This window comes from Xyrauchen texanus, chromosome 27, assembly GCF_025860055.1.
Source record: "Xyrauchen texanus isolate HMW12.3.18 chromosome 27, RBS_HiC_50CHRs, whole genome shotgun sequence".
NCBI lineage: Eukaryota > Metazoa > Chordata > Actinopteri > Cypriniformes > Catostomidae > Xyrauchen > Xyrauchen texanus.
The window spans coordinates 38,853,775-38,873,148 of record NC_068302.1 but is presented as its reverse complement, the minus strand read 5'-3'; the positions used below and the strand labels follow the sequence as shown (position 1 = coordinate 38,873,148).

General features: G+C 39.6%; 1 protein-coding gene across 1 annotated transcript in view; it reads left to right on the top strand.

Annotated features, from left to right (window-relative positions):
* LOC127621328 (alpha-1A adrenergic receptor-like) overlaps nucleotides 1-19,374 on the top strand; it is a 35,171-nt gene that overhangs the window by 4,427 nt on the left and 11,370 nt on the right. Inside the window, exon 2 of the mRNA XM_052094886.1 lies at nucleotides 10,041-11,927. Within this exon, the coding sequence (XP_051950846.1) occupies nucleotides 11,024-11,927 (904 nt within the window). The 5' untranslated portion in view covers nucleotides 10,041-11,023. The remainder of the gene's footprint in view (nucleotides 1-10,040; nucleotides 11,928-19,374) is intronic.

Below are 19,374 nucleotides of genomic sequence, written 5' to 3'. Positions count from 1 at the left end.
TGTACATGAATCTGGCGTGGTGAGCTGGAACCTGCTTACGTCAGCTGTCACCGCTTACCTCACGAAGTACCACAACAGCCAATAGGAAAATTCAACTGCAGTAGCCACCGTTCAACCTGGAGGGCAGCACTCAGACGTTTTTACACCATATATTGTAGAATTAAAACACTTTATACACAAAGGTCAAAAAAATTACTTGAATCAATGACCAGTACTAATAAAGCCCCATGCTTACAGATAATTAACTAAAAAAAGTTGGTTTAGGGTTTAGTTACCCTATAAGACTGTAGTATAAGAGTGTAGGATATTGCGTTACGTTTAGCACGTTATTAAAGGAATATTCCGGGTTCGATACAAGTTGAGCTCCAGTGCTGGCCCTATCTTTTAACGGTGCTGTAAGTGATTTTTTTGATGGAAAGGTATGCAAAAACAAAATGTTATATACTCCCTGAAAGATATTTTTGAAATAAGTGTTGTAGTGTAGATGTAGATATCTCACCTGTTTCTGTGACAGCTCTAGACTCTGTAAACGGCAAACAAGCCTGTGGACCGCGGTCAGTGACGTTCTTTGACTGTCAATCATTTTGCGCGTTCTCATTGCATAACAGGTGAGATAACTCACAACACTTATTCCATTAATATCTTTTGGGGAGTATGACACTTTTTTAAGTGTAAATAGCATCTACTGTAATTCATTTTATTTCAAACGTATTCATTTGCACAGTCTTGGAATTTTCATTAGATATATTTATTAATTTAAATTATATTTATATATATATAAAAAATATATATATATATATATTTTTTTTCTTTAATTTTTGTACTTCTGAAGCAGTGAAAGCAGCAAAAGTAAGCATTTGTGGCATAATGTTGATTACCACAATATTTAATTTTCTTTCCTTTTAAAAAGCAAAAATCGAGGTTCCAGTGAAGCACTTCCAGTGGAAGTGAATGGAGCTCAAAAGAATAGATACAAGACGTTAACAACATGCATGTTTACATTCATTTACTGCAATAAAATTACTAACCTTTTCCGTGTCAATTTATAACCAGTTTTACAGCTTTGTTGCTATGGCGACTGTTAACCCTAAAACCGCAATAACAATTTAAACAACTTTACAGCTCAATGTTTTCTCTGTAAGTACTTTTATAAAATATAAGCTTCACATTTCTGCCCTCAAAAATATTGTTCCCACTGACTTCCATTGTAAGTGCCTCACTGTAACCTCGATTTTTGCTTTTCTTACAGAAAAGGTGGGACGAGTTGAAATAATTTTTTGTGATAATCAACGTAATGCCACAAACACTGTCAACTGAGCTTTAACTTGCATTGAACACAAATATTCCTTTTAAGGAAACAGAATATTCACAACGCAAGTTACGCATTCTGACATGGCTGTGACTATAGCTGATTAATGTCACATATACTGTCACGATGCTTTTGAGGGATGTAATTAACCCGTCTGTATACCGGCTCAGCGCTTTCAGCTCAATTGTCAATTCTTTCTAGATTTTTGTCTTTAAAATTTTTTTTTTTTGCATGTCTTTATTATCTCGCAATATTTAGTTTTTGGTCAAAATTATGTTTTAATTCAAACTGTTTGATTATCATCATAATGCGTCTTTTTTGTCTTGTCTTCATTATCATTGACTAAATCAAAAACTCCTTCGCCATGAATATTTTCGTCAGTAATTTCGTAGACGAGATTAACACGTGTGGACTACTTCTCTTTGTTGTTTTCGGAGTTGACAGGAGTGGCTACCATGAGCTGTGTGAAGATTCTTCAAAACATCTTTTGTGTTCCACAGATAAAACAACAGCAAACAGGTTTGGAACGACATGAGGGTGAGCAAATAATGCCGGTTTTTGCCTCACCTATTCCTTTAAATTGTCTCATTCTTGATATTTTTTAGATTAGACACAAGATAAGACACTCGCTGAGTCGAAGAGTTATTTTGTTGACTCGTTTCATGTGCACAGCCACATGGGTGCCAAGTATGGCAAAGCTTAAGGTCTCTTACTAATGTGTGTAAGGATCATCTGGTATCCCTTTTATTCACAGTTTGCTAGAAGACTAAAACAACAAATGCTGCAAAATCATAGAGTCTCGTTGTGCTTGTAGCATTTGGAGACAGATCAGGTCACATGGAGCTATTTAACATGTATAACTCAAGCCATTTAAGATGGTGAGCGTTGATAGCAGCTCAGGAGAGAGCAGAACAGGGGTGGACGGTGTAGCGCAGGCAGGAGGGCTGATGTGCAATGCATCATATCAGCTGAAAGCGTGCCGCGCTCATCGGCTGAGGATTGGAGCAGCTGGCGTGTCAGCATGGAGTTCACTCGGTTCACCGGAGAGGTCCAAAGGTCAGACACCGGTTGATGCATGATGGGGAGATCAGAGACTGATCTCTGCTCTTGGACTATTATATCACACCAAGTCTGGTGAACCCTGTAAGGGATTTGGTTTCTCGCGCCCACTGTGTATACAAAGGATAAAATGAGAGCAATATTTAGAGAGAGGCCGAATGGAAATGAAAGTGGATATACAAATATAGAGGAAGGGAGATAGTGTGAAATGGGATTTGCGCTAAAAACTTCTTGTTTATCAGTTTTTAGAGACAGCATAAATCAAAATGGACCCTATTTTCTTCCTAAATGTATGTCCCAGCATGGTCTTACTTTGCACAATTCATAAGTTTGTTTTTCTAACCTTGCATCCGACATTGAAACTAGGGGAAGTCCACACTCATGTACTCATACTTGTGCTCGTAAAAATGCTCCGATACCATATGATGAACGCATGTCATTACGTAACCCAAACTCTAATCACGTTATGTCCTTGTGAGATTATTTAACCTCAAAAGCTTCAATTTAATGACATAAATATATTGTTTACTTTGCATGTGCAGCGCACTTCAAATGTGAGTAGATGAAAGAAGATGAAATCACATAATCTGTTTCAACACATTCCAATGGACATCTCTGGCCATTTTTAACCATTTGGTGAATCCCAAATCACAATAATTATTAAATTCGTTTCTGCAAAGTAACTATGAGTGTCATATTGCACAGTTATTTTTTTGAACAAATTTTTTTTTTACATTTATGAGATGCTTTTATCCTATATAGCGACTTACAGTGCACTTATTACTGGGACAATCCCCCCGGAGCAACCTGGAGTTAAGTGCCTTGCTCAAGGACACAATGGTGGTGACTGTGGGGATCGAACCAGCAACCTTCTGATGACCAGTTATGTGCTTTAGCCCTCTACGCCACCACTCCACTTCAAATCATCCTTTGTAATGAAACATGGTGACATATGACACAAGGAAATACATTTGGCATACTTCAAAACCAATGCCCGTTATAATGGACACCAGAAATAGCTATTTATTTCTATATAACTATTAAATAACATTACCATAAAATTATTTATAAAGCATTTCTTTTTTATATTTTTTGTGTCCCTGGAACATAATTGAGGCTGAAAGGGTTAATAAATATAGCCCAGAATTACACCGACCAGACAGACACTGTGTCTGAACCCTTGTGTGAGAGTGTGTGTCAGCACCGACCTAACAGCTCGCGCTTTCCCACTCAAGTGAAGGAGTCATTGTGTGTCCTAACACCTCTGTTGTGTCCAGCGAGCTCTGAGAGTCACCTTTGTGCCTCATTAAACTGGAAATCAGATCAATATTCCTACTAATTTTGGAAACTTGATAGCGTTCGAGTAGGAGCGTTAAGCTTCCATGCATTTCTAATTTCAAAGTGAATTGATAGGCTCAAGAATGGTGGTGGGCGATTTCATTAGATGTAATCAGTGTCAATGTGGAGTAATAATAGCACAGTTATGAAAAAGATCCTCTTTTTTTTTTCCAGGATAAAATTAAGCGTACAGTTTATGATCAGAGAAGGGTCCTGCATGTGTGCAAATTAATTTGTCACCGCTCTCCGTTTACACAGGGACATTTATTTTGACAGCATTATAAATGGAGACACAGGGCTAAAAAAGATGTATTTTGCCATCTGTCTGATTCTGTCAGTGCATGCATTGTTGTTTGGCAAAAATATTTGTTAGGGCAAAAAAAGTCCAAATTTAATTTCTAAATGTCAGGTTTCATTCTGAGCAAACAAAACAAAACAATACATCTATGTCAACAGAAATTGTAATTTTTCTGCAGCGGAGATTTGCCTGAAAGCATGACATGTTTGAATGTTAATAAATATGTTTTCTTTATTTATGCAGCTGTTTTCTTTCTCATAGCCAGCAACAAGAATAAGCTTGATTTGAGAGGGAATTACAGAGCTTGCAACTGCCAAAAAAAAAAAAAAAAAAATCACATGTCCTCTGATTTTAAGGCAGCCTCATTTTTGCGCAGTGGGTTCATTTTTCACAACTGTGAGAGGAGAAAAATGCTGTTGCTTCATTCTGAACTGGTCAAAACCTCACATGACACATCTTGTTAAAACCTTTGCATGCAAGGTTTCCTTTGCTCTGAATCTTTTAGATTTGTACATTTTGTGAGTAAAATGTGATTGGTGTTTGCCAGCGCAAAACCCCTCCTAAGTCCAATGGATTTTTACGCTGTTTTATCATCCACAAGGTGGAAATAGTCAGTCCGGTCTCTTATAAAAGTACTAGTAGGGGTACTTAACAAGCCGCGTGATTTAAGGTGTCATTTGCGTGACTGCGTCTATAGCACAAACGTTACGGGAAGGGTTTGTGCCAAAGTTTCATGCCTCTAACTCTTTAACAGTTTGCCTTTGCAGACTTATTTAAAGTCCTGAACAAACATATTTTACCTTCTATCTTCTTGTCCTTTTCCCTCATCAATTTGTCAAACAAGTTTCCAGAAATCTCAAAATCTTTTGTGGTTTAGCCAGGGGCGTGTCCAGATGGGGGGCATGGGGTGGTCCTAGCCCCCCCTAGAATTTTACTGGCCACCCCAGGTGCCACCCCAAATTCTAAACTGTTGGTAATTTCACAAGTCGGAGGCCGGCCTTCAATAAAACCAGGTAGAATCTGGTATAAATAACCCTCCGTTATTTATAGCTTAATATTATTTTACATTAATGCATTTGGCAGACACTTTTATACAAAGCGACTTACAGTGCACTTATTACAGGGACATATGACAATCCCCCCGGAACAACCTGGAGTTAAGTACCTTGCTCAAGGACACAATGGTGGTGGCTGTGGGGTTCGAACCAGTGACCTTCTGGTTAACAGCCCTGTGCTTTAACCACTACACCACCACCACCACACTATTGTTAATTTTAACATTAAAAGCCACAAGTTATGTGATTTTATGTTTTTACCATTATTATTTTCCCTTTTATTTTGAAGTGCTGTTCCTCTGAAGAATGGGGGACTGAATGGAAGAGGGGAGAGCAATCAGCACACACAAGCTCTGTCCCGTTTCGAAGGCTGCATGCTAGGTAGGACGCGTCCTTTGAAGGCTGCTGTATACCGAGCGTCCTCCTTTAAACAAGCCTCGTTTAAACGAGACGGCCTTCGTAGGACAAACGTAAACGGAATGTAACACGGTTGCTATGACAGCACGCCACTCTTTAACAAGCACAAGCACTTTGAGTGAGAGGGTAACAAATTCCCTTTGGATGGGACAACCATGTATGAGGTACATTTTAGGAGAGATATAATGATGTAAAGAGAAAAGAAAATAGATTTTACAGGTGTACTTTTAGTCTAATGCTTTATTTTAATTATATGTGAATATAATTATACATATTAGATACTCAGCACCCATCTACTTGGGAATTAACATTACTTGCGTTTGAACATCATATTTATGGGCAAATTGGCGTTTTTTTAGACATATCCGTTGAAGCAAAGAATTGTGGGTTGTGAGTGCCCACGAAGGATACACCTAATGCATCTTCCGAATTCCCGTGAAAGAAGGTCACATTCGAAGGCTGCATTCGAAGTGTCCTACTCGCTTTTCTGAAACGAGACAGCCTTGATGACGTGTGCGGCCAACAAATGCGCTTCATTGGCTTGAAGGTGCACTGTAGATCATACTGCATGTCACATGATCCTCGAGACTGCAAACTGAAGTCTCGAAGATCATGACGCTCAAACCGCTCCTACATTCTTCTATCCCACACACAAACTTTCACGCTGATTTTTACTCCATGTTTACCTGCTCTCTGCCTGCAGTGATTTTCTTCCCTCTTTCCTTGACCCCTTGACCCACAAAAAGACAACAAGTGTACACATGTAAAAACTTCTTATATTTTTCTGTTTTTGCAATTATCAGATGACATGTGACATGATGCCCATCTGACTTGCCTAAGGCTGGTTGTCTAAATTGACCATTTTCTTCAGTTTTCGGGTTACACATCCTTTGTTGACACAGTGTGACCACAATTTGAAATTGACTATAATTTTATGCACTTGCTGTGCATATGCCCTTCATTAACTCAGATATGAAATGTCTGACTACTTTCCCACGTGATGTTTTGGGGTGTGTATAACATACGATGTGTGCATCATAACTATTTTTCCAAACATGCAGGGATATCTCGTTTACTTAAAACTATCTGCCTCAATTGTATAGGCTTGGTCTTAAAAACACACCGACCTGCTGGCGATGCCAATCAGAAGATGAAGACCAAACCCATGTTTTTTGGGGGTGTGTTAAAATCCAAGAATTTAGGTAGAAGTTTCAGAGTTTTATCTGTGATGTATTGGGTACTCAAATTTCATTTTGCCCCAGACTCTGTATTTTAGGCAATGGGTCTTTGCCAGTACCAATAATGGCTAAATTGAGTACACAGGGAAGTCATGTCTCAGAATGGGTTGTGACTAGAGTTGATGGATTTATATAAATCAAGCTTTCTTGCACCAGAAACAGTTGTAATTTCATTTGTATGTCCATTTTCTACCCTCTCTCTGACCCTTACAATTAAAGATAACTTTAAGACTTCTATATAAATGACCATCATTTATCATAGCAGACCAAGTTGCTGAATACGGAATAGGTGTAGATATGCAGGGGCTGTTCTGGAGTCAGTGGATATTCTAAATAGGCATTTAAATAGGTGAAATAGGTGATTATATTAAAATAATTTGCTAGCCAAGGTTTGCGAGGTTAGTGGCATCTTTTCTTAATTAAATAGTTTGGCCAAAAATGCAAAATTCTCTGCAAATGTCTTGAGCACATCTATATATTACTCTTTGTTTTCAGGGTTACATTTACATGTATGCATTTTGCAGACGCTTTTATCCAAAGCAACATACAGAGCCCTAATTACAGGGACAATCCCCCCCGGAGCAACCTGGAGTTAAGTGCCTTGCTCAAGGACACAATGGTGGTGGCTGTGGGGATCGAACCAGCGACCTTCTGATTACCAGTTATGTGCTTAAGCCCACTCCACCACCACTCCAGTTTATACAGTGGTTATACAGGGTTATACAGTTATACAGTTTCTAAATAGTTGCTACTTCTAACATCTGAATTAACTATTTCAACACCATTTCCAATATCTCACCAAGACAGTATCATTACATACACTCAAAAATAAATAAATACAAAATAACTCTTTGGCTGAACTAGTTATGGACAGTGGTTGCACATGTTTGAAACAAGGTTTCTTAAAACAAATTTACCATGTCATTTCAACTTAAATAATTCAAGTAGTGGGAACCTAACTGAATCAAGTAAATCCAACTAAATTTAACATGTCAAAATAACTCAAATTAAACTCTTTTAGTTTCAGTCATCCTAACAAAATTATTCATGTTGTTCCAATGAACCTGGATTAAGTAAAGCTGACAAGAGCCTTTTTTTAGTTGAATCAACTCAGTTCATTTAAGTTCCTTTGGTTACATGAATTTTTTGAGTAATATGAACATGGATGGATTGAGTAAAACTGAAGATTATTAACATCCTTTGTTGTTGTTTTTTGGAGCATCTTATATATGTATATTTTAGTATTGACTTGATAGTGAAGTAGGGGTACTTTTGGCACCCCTGCATAAACATTCAGGCTTCACTAAATACATTGTCCCACCCCTAGTGCCACCTATGTAGATATGTAAAAATGGACAGTGAGATGCTAATATCTGTCTTCACAGTATGCATCAGTTTCAGTAAATGGTCTGGGCTGCGTTTCTCAAAAGCATCGCAAGCTTAAATTGATCGCAGAGACGATTGGGACCAATGGTTTCTACGATCTAATTAGACTTGTAATATTTTTGGGAAATGCAACCCTGGGTGGACAAGGGAGGGAGCTTTGCATTGTAAACATCAAAGTATGTCTACATAGTTGGCTGATAATGGACAGAAAGTCACCAAGAAGATCACACAAACATTCCCTCATGGTATCTGGCTCACCAGTGGAGAAGGTCAGCGACTTTTAAGTATCTTAGAGTTCACATCTCTGAGGACTTGACATGGTCCACTCATATCCACAGCATGGTACAAAGGCACATCAATGCCTCTCAGAACACCGCCTTTTGTTGAGCTTGACCTGGACCATCTGGAGGTTCTTGCTGAGATTCTGACCATCATGGACAGCATCTCCCAGCACCTCCATGACATGCTTGCTGAAATTCTCTGTCCATCTGTCTGTCCACGATCTGTTACTGTCCTCATCATGAACTGTGAAGTACGGAAATGTATCAGTCTGAACATTGAGGTTGGAAATAACATTTTTAAAATATTGGTATTCTCTAATTGTGGTGTATTTTCAAAATTGAATTCAAAATCATTTATTTAAAAAAATAAATCTGACAAAGTTGACAAAAGTCTATTTGTTACCAATTATTGTCCTGTGGTGTTTTACTCATAAAATATACACTCACCAAGCACCTTATTAGGAACACCCATATACCTACTTATTCATGCGATTATCTTATTAGCCAAACGTGTGGCAGCAGTGCAATGCATAAAATCATGCAGATATGGGTCAGGATCAATCATCAGAATGGGGAAAAAATTGGATCTCAGTGATTTGGACTGTGGCGTGATTAAGGGTGCCAGACGGGCTGGTTTTAGTATTACTGTAACTGCTGATCTTCTGGCCTTTTCACACACATCAGCCTCTAGAATTTACTCAGAATAGTGTCAAAAACAAAAAACATGCAATGAGTGGAAGTTCTGTGGATGCAAATGCCATGTTGATGAGAGAGGTCAACGGAGAATGGCCAGACTGGTTCAAGCTGACTGAAAGGCTACAGTAACTCAGATAACCACTCTGTACGATTGCATATCAGAATGCACGACATGTCGAACCTTGAAGCGGATGGGTTACAACAGCAGAAGACCACTTCGGGCACATTACCAGGACCATGGTGTTCCTAATAAAGTGCTCAGTGAGTGTATTTGTAATTTGGCTATCTCTGGGGGATCCTTGCAAATTTTGCCATTAAGTACCCCAGCAGGAAGTATGGGACATTTTCAAGGAATAGGGAAATCCTTATTCTAATAAAATTTGGGTGGTAGCCTTTATATGTAAAAAATAAACTTTAAACTTCATCAACCATCAAGCACTTAAATAAGCAAAAAAAATCTATCCTATCATATGACCACTTTTTGTCATTTGTAGAAGCTCAACAAATATTCCCATCTGCAAAAATATGTTGTTTCTCTTGTATTGTCTAGGATAGAAATTACAATGCGGGCAACATTCCTAATCAGCTTTTAGTGTGATTTGACCACTTCATTACAGTTGAATCCGAATTAAGTTGCCATTCATTTTATATTGTCCCCATATTGGTCTTGTGTTTGACAAGATAAATGAATAAATTAACACATAAATGGAACTGTTGGGAAAAGCATTTGTATTTTGGTGAGAATCCCTCATGAATGTGCAAAACAATATCCACTGGAACTAGCACATAATTTAATGTCATGCACTTGTCTGTGGTTTTCAAGAGATGAAACCCTTTCACACATAATTTTAATGCATGAACCAAATGCACAAAATATAGAATTGGTTTAAATGTTCCAACAAATGAATACTCTGTATTGAAAAAGCTCCAGTTTCAATGCAGTCTCTTTCTGTTTTTTTTTAGGGATAATCAGTCTTCAAATGAAACCAGCATGGTGGACCAAATGTATCCTGACTGAAGCTGTTCACCCAAAATTTGCATGATGCACCAAGAGCTGCACTTCAGCCAAAAATATCTGCTCAGCGGATGCCAAAGTGCTTTTAGATGCGTCCTTATTATCCGGCTTTTCAACCTCTACATCAGTGACATCAGCTTGTGATGTGCAGACTTTCAATGCTGAGGTGTGCATCAATGACTTAACTGATGAAAGGAACCATAGCGCGATAGTCAGCACCATGTGGACACTTCCCAACAACCACAAGTGTTTGTTGAAAAACTGGAAGCTGTTGTTTAAAGGATCAGATACAAAATTAACAGATGAATCTAGGGAGAGAGTAACAGGTTTGGAGAGTGATTTGGAGCAGTTAAACTTTCACACATCTGCAGAAGCAATGCATTCATGCATCTCTAAGACTGATTATCTGTTCCGATGGAGTTCTAAAGCCTCAAATTAGAGGAACACATTTCTAAACTGCCTCTTATACCTTAATGGATCACAAAAATTGCACCAACGTGCCGTTTCTGTCATTGGGAATGTTTTGTATGATCTGAACCACCAGCTGCACATGGTTATGAACATGTCAAAGCAATCTCTTGAATTTATGACTTTTCATGAAAGAATCTGACTCTCTTTGCATTACAATATGTTTAGTTCCCCTTGTTTAAATGTTCACCCACAGCAATGTTCTATGGACATACAGTAGATCATTAAAAACCCTTCTAGAGCATTGAAAGACACAACACTTGAAATATCATTACGTTCCTTGACAGCGGATGGACACCCCAGTGAACATGTCCTTGGACCATGGCCTATGCAAAAGTACCATTTTGCAACACATTTTTTATTTTTTTGGGACTTCAATTTAAGGTACAAACTGAACTGAGGGTTCTGGATCCCATGTGGCCAACCATAAAGCCCCTTTTATATACCTGGGAATCTTGAACAAATGGTTCCCCTCAATGACAACATGACTCCAGAGTCTTTTGCTGAGAACTGTACCAACTGCAGCCATGCTCTCGTTCCAGAGTTGAACGTCATGAAGGCTGTCGTTTTGGGCACGGTGTTGGCGGTCTTCATTGTTTTTGGAGTTCTAGGCAACATACTGGTTATCCTGTCCGTGGCTTGCCACCGTAATCTACGCACAGTTACCCATTACTTCATCGTCAACTTGGCGGTAGCTGATCTTCTGCTAAGTTCAACAGTTCTTCCATTCTCTGCCGTCTTTGAGATGCTGGGTCGTTGGGTCTTTGGGCGGCCCTTTTGTGATGTTTGGGCGGCGATGGATGTTTTATGCTGCACGGCATCCATCATGAGTTTGTGTGTGATATCGGTTGACCGGTACATTGGCGTCAGCTATCCGCTACAGTACCCTTCCATTGTAACAGAGCGACGGGCATTGATAGCACTTGTTGTGTTATGGGCTTTGTCCATCACCATTTCAATTGGGCCTCTCTTTGGCTGGAAGGAACCGGCGCCAGAGGACGAGTCCATTTGCAAGATAACCGAGGAACCAGGCTATGCCATCTTCTCCGCCTTGGGATCCTTCTACCTCCCCCTGGTGGTTATCCTGTCCATGTACTGCCGTGTGTATGTGGTCGCTAAGAGGGAGACACGTGGACTAATTAGTGGACAGAAGACAGAAAAATATGACCATGCCTCTGAGGCTGTAACCTTGAGGATACACCGTGGTAACACGACAGTATCCGAGGATGAGGCATTGCGAAACCGGACACACTTTGCGCTGCGTCTGCTCAAGTTCTCTCGTGAAAAAAAGGCTGCTAAGACTTTGGGAATCGTAGTTGGGTGCTTCATCCTTTGTTGGCTTCCATTTTTCCTGGTTCTTCCTATCGGTAGGTGTCTTACATTTTTATATTTACATGTTGTTTTTGATAACAGTGTTTTGAAACATAGATACTATCATTAGCTGATAAAAACTTTGTCCAAAAATGCACTAGCAACATGTCTTTTCAAAAGGTACCTCTTGAATGAGCTGGCTTGAAAGAGCATTAAATTGCAGTATAATTGCGCACCAGACACAAAAATTCAGAAATTTTCAGAAAAAAATTATTTCATAAAGGAGATGGGCCAATCAGAAAAATTGTTGGAAAATTGCAATGCTCAATTCAGGTGCAGAAGGAAAGGACATTTCGCCTTTCAGTTAGAAGAGCCAATCGCCTTATTGGTAAAGGCATCGACCAGACATTTTGCTCTAGAACGTAGATGTGCATTACCTAGATTAACCTGAAAAATAGAGATCAAGGTGGCCGATATAATGCCGACATTCTGAAAATTACTGTCTTGCTCAGGATTTCTATCTTGTTTTAAGAATGTTTACATACTGTAGTTTACTGGAAAAATAAGATGCACATACATGAGAAGCAAAATGACAATTAAGTCTTGTTTTCAGTAAATTCAATTTTTTTTAGTGAGGACTATGCTTAAAACAAAACTACTTTCCAATGGGGTAAGAACATTTTAATTCAAAAGGGAGGCACAGGGGGAAAACCACTTAACCAGTTAATCAGCCAAGCAGGCACAGTTATCTGCCAATGCCGGTAATCCCAAAATGGCCAATTAATCAGTCTATCACTAGTTTAAAAAGTTAGAAAACTGTACCAGAAGACTACTAATTACCAGAATTGGAGGATCTCTTGTTTCAATTGCATCTGAGCTGATTCTCTTTGCTTTGTGTGATGCATCTGGTCTATATGTGTGAATGGCTTCTTTTCTTGCGGCTTTATGAAACAAACTAGGTCATTTAACAGACAGGAATGCACAGGAACATTTTAAGGTTTCCTGTCTGAATGCATGTGAAGTGCCAGAAGCGATGGGAAAATAATTATCTCAAATGGTGCCATGTGCAGAATCCTGAAGATCTGATAAATGTTTTGGTCCAAACAGGCCTACTGGCATGCGTCCTCCATATACATTCTGCCATTTTAGAGTGTATACAGTATGAAAGATTTTACTCATTTTCAATTCTGCAAATCTTCTAGTGCAACAAAAGTGTTCCCTATCTGTCACTCACTTGATGTTGTGTCGATGAGTTGACACAAGGGGTCGCTCCTGCGGAGCCCAGACATCTGTGATTTTGAGAATAGGCCAATGGAAATTGGCATGTGGAATTTGCATGCCACACCCCCGGACATACGGGTATGAAAGGAGTGACGCTGCAAACACACATCAGATATCTTCTTCGGAGCCGAGCGAGCAAGTCTCCATTCATCTCTACAAGCTGTTGGATCTATGGCGATTTCCAGTGGTCCTCCCCCTCGCACACTATGTTGTGCTGAGCAAACACCCCTGGGCACTTCAGCAGCAGAAAAAGCAAGAAGTCCACGGAGTAAATAACTTTGTTTATATATATATTTATATATACCTGTCTATATATACATATATACTGTATATATAAAAAACACAAAAAGAGTTGTATTTTCTATAAAAGAGTGGCGCAAACGGAAAGCGTCTTTTTCAAGATGCCTTTTCGTTTGTGTTTATTTCCTGGTTGCGGTCATTGTCTCTCCCCGTCTGATGGCCACGATCACTGCCTCTCGTGTGTGGGTTCCACCCACGTGGAGTCAGCATTCGTGGATGGTTTATGTCCTCACTGCACACACACACACACACACACACACACACACACACACACACACACACACACACACACACACACACTCCCCGTCACGCTCGTATGCTCCAACCAAGCGCTGGGCCGACAACGATGAGCTATCGATCACGGCATCGGAGAGCAGGTTTGTCATGTCAGATGCTGAGGACTCGGCTGGATTCCCACCCTTGGGTGTGGTGGCTCAGTCGCAGGCCAACGCGGAGCTGACGGTCACCTGGCGGAACCGTCTGAGGCTCCCGTTCGGGCCTGTAGGCTGACGTGGTCCCTCGGGGCCGGCCCCAGCGTGGCGCTACCCACAGGACTGCGACGCCACCCGTCTCACGGCCAGCCGCCAAGAACCCCAAGAAGGCTTCAAAGCACCCCTGAGATGGGCAGCCCCGGGACTCAGGAAACGGGCTGCGGTACTCACATTTTCGAAAAAAGAGCAGTTTCCTCAGCCCCTGGGACCCCTACTCAACTCATCGACACAACGTCTCGTTCCCTCCATCAGGGAACGGAGGTTACATCAGTAACCGAGATGTTTGATGTGCCAGTGTTTGACAAGATGTTTGTTTAAACCTATTGTTTAGAAAGTTTACTTTGACTACAGGGTTACAAGTGTTGCAATATGTTTGGCTCCTTCAATGAGTTTCACAAAGTCAGAACATGCCAATATTCCCATAATTCTCAATAGAGCTCCTTGGGTTCTCCCATAATACATTTTCAGCTGCTATTGTTTTTCCCACCCGAACAACAGAGCTCTTGTGTGGAGACCTTTAGGTTCATGGTTATTCCAAGATGAACCACAAAATATGAGTCTATTTAGTCACAAACGAAAGAATCCAGGAAATGGTATTATTGGAAACCCCAAGCAAACAAAGAGAATAGTTTTATAAATCTGTGATATCCTTGCTGAAAAAAAAGCATTGAATTTTCATCAGCCTAAGCCGGTCTGCTGGTTTCCTAGTCTGGTCAGGCTAGTCTGGTTTGGTGGTTTAAGAGGTGTTTTGGACACTTTCAGATGGTCTTGTTGGTTGGTTTTGGGACTTGTCAGCTGGTCTGGTTTGCTGGTTTTAGAGGATTTCTAGGCACTTTTAAACTGGTCAGGCTGGTCCACTTGCTAGTTTTAGAGGGTTTTGGGCACTTTTAAACAGGTCAGGCTGGTCTACTTGCTGGTTTAAGAGGGCTTTGGGCACTTTTAAGCTGGTCAGGCTGGTCTGTTTGCTGTTTTTTCTTTTTAATTTTTTTTTTGTTGTTGAGATTTTGGGACTTGTCAGCTGGTCTGGTTTGCTTGTTTTAGATGTTTTTTTTTTCCCAGCTGGTTTAGTAAGCTGGTTTTAGAGAGGTTTTGGACACTTCCTTAAGCTGGTCAGACTGGTTGACTTGCTGGTTTTAGAGTGGTTTTGGGGACTTTTAAGCTATACAGTGAGACCAGCTGAGACCAGCAAACCAGTTTAGATTGGTTTAATCTGTTGTTTTTCAGCAAGAATGGAACTCTGTTTTCTCAAGCATACAACAATTATCATGAATCTGCATGTACATTTTTAAGAAATATTATTTCTGTGAAAGTTTACAACACTTGCTAATTAACTAGAATTAAATGGCTTTTAATGGTGTTAAAAAGCTCAAGGGAATCACTGACCTTATCAGTATGACTCAGTCTGAAACAATACCACACACACATACCAATTTATTTTTACAGTGAAATCTAAAACACTAGGCTCAATAGCAAAGTAGTTCGTTTAATGTTACACTGATCAATTTGACTATTTTTGCATGTATGACATCTCACAATGGAGCTAAACCCCCCAAGTAGATGTTTATGTCACCCACAATGAATTCAGAAAAGTCATTGTTCAATCCGCAATAATTCAAAAACAGCAAATCAATTGTTTTCCTAGAAAAGTAATTACATGCCGTTTTCATCACAGAAACTTCTGGCCTTCAGGCACAAAGGACTCTCTGCTTTATATAAATGCTGTGTGGAAGAGACACATTGTATAATTTTGGGGGGACATTGCTGACAAATGCATTAGGTATGAGGATGAAGAATTTGCTCTTCAAAAAGAAGAGCAAATTCGTCTTCCTTTTAAATCTTCCCTTGATCCCTCGGCGGTTAGACTGTACAGTATGAGCGCTGAAATTTTTATGCCTGGATCACTTTTAGGAACATCCACAAAACTAAAGTCGGTGTGCTAATATTGCGTAAACACATTGGCACAAGATGTGCAGAATGCAGCCATAATAACAATCACTGAAGCCAAAGGCAACACTCCCTAGAAGGCGAATGAAAGGACAAATGATACCTCAAATCGTGCAGGTTGTTGCGGAGAGGTGTGTTATTACTTTTCTACAGAATAAAACAGTTTTGCTTTAGATTTTTCTAAATATAAATATAAAAACCGATGTTGCAAATGTGTAGTTTTTACTATATGTTGTTATATAAACAATTTTTGCAAACCTATACAGTTTTTTTATTTGAGTTATTTAATCCCCTTTTCTCCCCAATTTGGAAAGCCCAATTCCCACTACCTAGTAGGTCCTCGTGGTGGCACGGTGACTCACCTCAAACCGGGTGTTGGAGGACAAGTCTCAGTTTCTTCCGCTTCTGAGACAGTCAATCCACACATCTTATCACGTGGCTCGATGTGCATGACACCATGGAGACTCCCAGCATGTGGAGTATCATGCTACTCTCCGCGACCCATGCAAAACTTACCACGTACGAGCGAGATTGAGAGCGAGAACCACTAATCTTGACTACAAGGAGGTTACCCCATGTGGCTCTACCCTCCCTAGCAACCAGGCCAATTTGGTTGCTTAGGACACCTGGCTGGAGTCACTCAGCACGCCCTGGATTCAAACTCACGACTCTAGGGGTGGTAGTCAGCATCAATACTCGCTGAGCTACCCAGACCCCTGAGACGCAGTTTTAAAAGTTAAAAAAACGTGGCGCTTCTTCACAAGACCCTGAAAAAAACAGCTGGATGCAGCACAACATTAAAAGACATCCGTCTAGCGCATGTTTAGATAAACACAATGGAAAACAAGCGAAGACAGACAACTCCGTGAACACAGTGATTCACACAAGAATCTGCTCATAAAAATCTTTTGTTCGTGAATCGTATGTATGTGTTCTTTTGAGTGTAGCCAGCAAACACAACGCAATAGAAAGATGTGTTGTTTTTCCGTGTTATGTCAAGGTACACACTCTTTTTATGACATCACATTCAATTGACCTTTCGCTAAGCTCCGCCCCCCTTGGTGACGATCGCTGTCTTTGACAAGCTCTGCAGAACTCCCCATAGTAATGAATGGGATATTGCTATGAATGATGCGGTTTTTGGAAAACACATAGAATTACATTGTGGGGGAAACATCATAGACTTGAAGGAGGGACCAGAGTCATATCTATAGACCAGAATATCATAGAGACATGGGGGTGGACTCTTTAGAGTTGGGCCAGCCAGTAAGCAACCAACCAGAACCCCATAGCAACAAGCTTCAATACACTTAATAACATAGCATGGTGGTATTGAATTGTTCATGATGAAAACCCACTCTGCAAACTATTGTTACAATAACAAATGTTTGTAAGTGATAGTCCACATTTTATGAGATTGCACTGCTGAAAAAACAGCTTAAACCAACCCAAAGAGGTTTGCTGGTCTTCTAGCTAAGCCAGACTGGTTAGACCATAGTTAAACCATAAGCTGGTTTAAGCTTTTTTTTTTAAGCAGGGTTGTGAGTCATTGGTTGTCACCTGTCATCACCCATCCAAATCTGTGTTGGGGTTTTAGAGCTTGTTAGTGTGTAAACACATTATTTTTCCCCCTTTCAGAAGCATTCTTTATGTTAGCATGCGGTCTATTTCCCATCAAAGCCACCGTATGTCAGACGGGCACGAGTTTGCGTGACTAAACCACAGCTTGTATTTCAGCAGTACACAGTAGCACCGTGAAGGGCCCTAGGTTAACAGGCATGTCTAGTAGTTTTTAACATTGAATTCATGTCTGAAATTCCCACGTGGTTTCTTTCTCTCTCCACTGATCATTTGCTCAGACAAGGAACTATGGGAAACAAGGCGAGAGTAATGAAATACTCAGCCTGGAAAAAAGGAAATTGAAAAATAGCTCAGTCATCCTATATTTTTGGATGCATTTGCACAGTTGATGAATAAATTGAGTAAAATGCAGCAGGGCTTTAATAAATAATGAGCATCAGTATCTCATGTGGTTTCTATTACATTCAACCAATGTGGGCATGACATTAAAAACCAAACAGAAAAATATTTGCCTGCTTATTTCTTAAAGTAGTTTGGTCATTCTGATGAAATGGTGGCATTTACAGTATGTCCCCATAACTTCTGATATAATTAACAGGATATTGAACACATCATGTGATAGACATAACTCTATTTAAATTAAATATTCTATTGCTTATTTTATAGAAATGTCAGCAAATTTGGATAACCCCCCCCCCTCCCAAGATCATCACCCTTATATTATGAGTTAAAATTTTCGGTGAAATTTAAATATCACGCTTTCACTGTCTATGTAGTTTTTGTTACTTAAATGCTTTGCACTTTATAGAAAAAATACATACAGTTGCTCTTTCTGAACTTTATGTTCAAACCCATTATGCTGTATTTCCCCCTTTTAAAATAACTGTTTGATCTATAATTTTTAAGTGTGACATCATAAAATTAATTTGACCATTAGGTTTAATGGTGCATTGATATTTGCTGTTCGTATTAGCCATTTTTGCACTGTCCATCAACTGCAAAACATTTTAAATAGGACTGGGTAAAAATTATTTTTAATTTTAATCGTGATTAATCACAGATTTTGAAAGTACTGAAATTTTACTCTCAATATACTTCTTTTCCTTTGCAAATGCACTTAAAGCACTTCATGCCGCCACATTGCAATGCATCATGGGATTCTGATTTCATCAAGAATAGAAGGTTCTAAAAACATGTTCCTTCTACATTGTTGCACCGAGAACGTGTGACAGATGGAATGGGAAAAGGCTTGAGTATACTAACCAGTTTACAGATCCTCTGAACCCATTCTAATGTAATCACACGAGTTTGATCGTACATGTGAAAGGGTTAACATTTCCAATAAAGTCTCCCACAGTATAAAGATAGAAATGCACTAAAAGGATGATTAATTGACAGAACTATGCAACCATAGATTGCATATTCATTGAAATGTACATTAAATGTCATCCTTCACAGACAGTGGATATCCTCTTTGCTACAGCAATCGTGAAGCTGCATTCAAGTTTCACATCAGGGCGTCAATGCCAGCGTCAAGCACAGCTTTGAACTCCACATGAAAAGTGCTTGCAAACATCTCATTCTGCATTTTTGTGATAGATTAAACCTGACATGCTTCTGTGGTAATTAAATTGTGCCTTACAGAGGCTGCAAAGTAGTTAATATCTGTCGAAAGTCACATCTGTGCTTGTTTTGTACAACAAACACCATTAAATGTTCCTTTCCCTATCATTTCATCACTAACACAGGTGTTGTGTGTGTGTTTGTGGTGTGTGCATCAGTGTAATGACTCCGTGTGGACACATCGCAAAGGTTCTGCCCTATTCCGACCAGTGTTTATGCAGTAAATTATTCTTAAATCCCAAGAACAATCATTTACTCTATACGGCAACCCTTTAAAATGTAA